At 39.1% G+C, this 3,721-nt stretch overlaps 1 protein-coding gene across 1 annotated transcript in view; it reads right to left on the reverse strand.

Moving 5' to 3' along the window:
* Positions 1–782: 782 nt before the first annotated feature.
* LOC104804973 overlaps positions 783–3,721 on the reverse strand; it is a 4,108-nt gene continuing 1,169 nt past the window's right edge. The window contains exons 3-13 of the mRNA XM_010529362.1: positions 3,614–3,686; positions 3,335–3,532; positions 3,185–3,256; positions 3,005–3,100; positions 2,846–2,925; positions 2,680–2,755; positions 2,382–2,592; positions 2,115–2,311; positions 1,911–2,016; positions 1,726–1,815; positions 783–1,640 (exon numbers count right to left, since the gene is read on the reverse strand). Of these exons, the coding sequence (XP_010527664.1) occupies positions 901–1,640; positions 1,726–1,815; positions 1,911–2,016; positions 2,115–2,311; positions 2,382–2,592; positions 2,680–2,755; positions 2,846–2,925; positions 3,005–3,100; positions 3,185–3,256; positions 3,335–3,532; positions 3,614–3,686 (1,939 nt within the window). The 3' untranslated portion in view covers positions 783–900. The remainder of the gene's footprint in view (positions 1,641–1,725; positions 1,816–1,910; positions 2,017–2,114; positions 2,312–2,381; positions 2,593–2,679; positions 2,756–2,845; positions 2,926–3,004; positions 3,101–3,184; positions 3,257–3,334; positions 3,533–3,613; positions 3,687–3,721) is intronic.

Raw genomic sequence — 3,721 nt, forward strand, 5'->3', positions numbered from 1 at the left:
GTAGCTTTTAGTTTTTCATTGATTTTTTCACTAAAATGGCTTTCCAAGTTTTTAGAAAAAGTAATTTTGTAAAAACTTGAATGTTGTTTTTTTTTTGTTTTTGGATTCTAAAAACTCTAAAAACTCCTACCATTCAAGTCCTTAGTTTGGTGATGCTGAAATGATATCCGACGTGCCAAATTTGACGAAATCACGTCAATGTGGACGATTGAAAATTTGATCGGATTTTTAGACGACCGAAAACTCGAAAAAAATTCAAAAGTTTAATATTTATTTTGTAAGAATTTAATAGTTGGTTGTAAATATAAAGTTCTATAAGAAAAACTTTAAATTATAAATTTAATAAATAATAATCAAAATATGTTTTTATTTGGCTATTCGGATATTCAGTAAAATATAAAATTTAACATTTTTGTCTTAATATTAGTGTTAGAATATCACATCTTAATATAATTTTTTATATCCAGTGTTTTAAACACGAAGAAAATCTCAAAATAATAAGTTTTTGGGTGTAATTATTGAAACTAGTAAGAGCTATTTTTTTACATATTATAAAATTAGTTAATTACAATAAATAGAAAACTTTTATTCACAAAATATTAAAAGTTCCCTGTTAAATCTGCTAACTACAATTAAACCAACATTCCTAATTTAAAAAAAAAAATACCAATTGCACTCTCTTTCTTATTTAATTTTTTCATAAATGGCATATAAAATTCTCCAACATCAAAATCAAAATGCATTATATTATTCCAACCGCAAAACATAGCATGACACGGAAAAAAAAAAGAAAAAAGAAAAAAAAAGATAAAAACCGTAGAGTGGCAAGACCAAAAATAGCCAGCCTTTACTTTGTTTTTAGCTCTTAACACTAAAAGCCCGCCCTAGTGTGTGTTCTCTTCAAGTTCGGACATTGAAGTACACATTGTAATACTCATCTCTAAAATTGAACAATGGCGACAACACAAAGTTCCTCTCTTCCCCTGCCATCACAAAACTCATCGGATGAAACTGAGTGATCCCTTCCTTCATCAAAAAACTGGCGGCTGTTCGATTGAACTTCTCATCAGATACATCAGAATCGCATTCAATCTTCAGTTTCTTGCCTGATTTAGGGTTTGAATCCGTGTAAAGAAAGCAACCCTTCTTTCCCTCTAGTGCCAATGACACAGTCCCTTCCTTTCCATCCACGCCAGGGACTAGTCGGAACCGGGACGCTTCCTTGTCTGAAGAAGCAGAGTCTCGAACCACGATGGTGCTAGAGTCATTTGATTGCATCAGAAGCATGCCCGGGAAATCAAATGGCTCAAGCATGACTTGCTTCCCGATCAGCTCATCTGGACCCGAGATGGGATTAGAGTTTACGAGCCTGAAAGTGGCTTGAACCGCCTCTTGTGTCCCGGGCTCGGGCGGCTCTTGCAGTGAGATGGTTTGGTTGATGTTCATCAACACAAAACTGGAGTGACCAGATTGTTGTGTAAGGGTGACAAGGTACTTGTTTTGGGAATCCGGAATCGGGGTTATCCATTTTCCGGCTTTCCCTCGAGTTCTGTTGTAGCTCCACTCGTTGGTTGTGTGGCCGGCTAGCAAGTAAGGCCCGTAAAGTACGGCCTGAAGAGACGAGTACTCGGGCCGATCATCTGAAGTTGCATACAAAGGAAGAGTATTGGTTTATGATGAATGGAAACAACACGATAGTGTACTGACATCGTAATAGCATTTTACCTTTTATAGCTTCGGTTCTGACACTCAATGGTAAGTCCATGCTTATTTGATCGCCAGATTTCCATTTTCGTGTGATCGATAGGAAATTTCCTATAGAGGAAAGGTAGCTTAGAACATTCTAATCTTGTAGGAATCAGAATTATCACCGACCAATTTGCTACGTGAAGAAGTGAATGTTCAATAACCTGGAGTTGGCACTTCTAGAGACTGCCCATTTAAAGATGCTTTGATGCCATCAGAATCCGTCCATACCGGAATTCTTAGATTCAGCGTTGATTTTATGGTTGTCTCCTGCAAGAACAAGTGACAGAAACAGAGGTTTTACATGAGCCACCAAGAACAACAAACAGGCAGAAAGATCGAGGACTCATTCGGCTAATACGCGTTACCTCCTTGGAAGAGAATGTGAATGTGATATGAAGATACGGGTCCCAAGAAACAACTGGCTTAACTTTCTGAGAAACTGAAACACCGACGGATCTCCATTCGAGCGAGCTTGATATGTATTGGATGACAAAAAGGCTGGGAGATCCTCTCTCTTCTTCGAAATAAATGGAATCTCCTAATTTAGAGAATGATTCAATCCCTGTGAAACAGAACAAGAATGGATCAAGGTTCTGCTCAAAAGAAAGGGGTCATAGTGGTAAGATTATTACCAGTGCCATAGCAACACCAAAAAGATGTGAAGGGTTTTCCCCAACCACGGCCAGACACGGCCTTGGAAACGCCATGACCCAACGGAAGCATGTAGATCATGATCCCCGGCTCTGTTCCTCGTTGAATTCCGAGCACCCCGTTTGTTAAAGCGCGCTCGTAATAGTCTGCATAGCCCACCTCTTTTGTCCACCTGAACAGATTCCGAGAGACCTGAAGTAACAAACTTTGAAGATTATGTCACAAAGATTCAATCTTTTTCCATATGAAACATGGGTTTGGAAGTTTTGGTCTTAATACCTTGAGCATGTTATAAGTCGTACATGACTCTTCGTTTTCGGTTTGCAGGGTGTCTGCCAGTCGCTTCGGATCCTTCCTAATTTCGCATATATACGTAGGAGGTAAGACCATCAAAAGCTTGTTAAGTTGCAATAAACTCCCAAGTTTTTGGCTTAATGTTAAGTACCAGAACTCGGAGACTGATGTCCCTCCGGTTGCGTAGCTGTGAGAAGAGTTGACAATGTCCATAAAAAACGTCGATATTTCCTACAAAACCCGGAATTCAGATATGCAAGAATCTGACATATTCGACAAAAACTACAGTAAACCAGTAAGGATCCAACACCTTATATAGCGGATCACCAGTGATTTCATAGCGAAGTTGCGATCCAATTACGATAGGAATATGTGTGTTCGAGTGGAAGCCGGATATATCATCAGCCTACAAGAAGAAGAGGAGAAAAAATGCGGAAAAATTTTGTTTAACACTTGACAATTCAAACATAATCATCTGGTAATGCTATACCTGGACAGCAAGCACCCCGAGAAAGCAAGGTTTGTCAAAGAGGTGTGCGAGCAACGAGTATTTGGAGTTTCCCTGCATATACGAACGATATGAAACCAAGAGACAACACTTCCAGATTCGGTTTGAAAACTTTGAGAAATTTTCACCCACAGTGATTCTGAATAACTGATACAGAACATCGTTCATTCCACCAGTCTCCTCATTCAATGACGTCCAGTGTCTTTCAACGCTGTACATCTTTATGACGTTACGAACTCGGTCATAGAAGTAATCCGCCATCCATGTAGCCATTTTCAGAGCTTGACTGCTACCGGCAAGCTTGTATTGATCCACCAGCCCAGCTAAAATCTGTCAAATTTCAGACAGAGTTGAACCTTTGCAAGCGTGAGCATTGTTGTTATCTTAAAACATGCTGGCTTTTTTTGTTACCTTGTGAATTGTGTAGTAGGGAGCCCAGACGGGCTGTACAGCCTCGAACCTGTCGAAAAACTCGGTAGGGAAAATCGCAGTCCAGAAGATGTTTGTAAACATCTATTT

This window comes from Tarenaya hassleriana, unplaced genomic scaffold (assembly GCF_000463585.1).
Source record: "Tarenaya hassleriana unplaced genomic scaffold, ASM46358v1 Cleome104, whole genome shotgun sequence".
Taxonomy (NCBI): domain Eukaryota; kingdom Viridiplantae; phylum Streptophyta; class Magnoliopsida; order Brassicales; family Cleomaceae; genus Tarenaya; species Tarenaya hassleriana.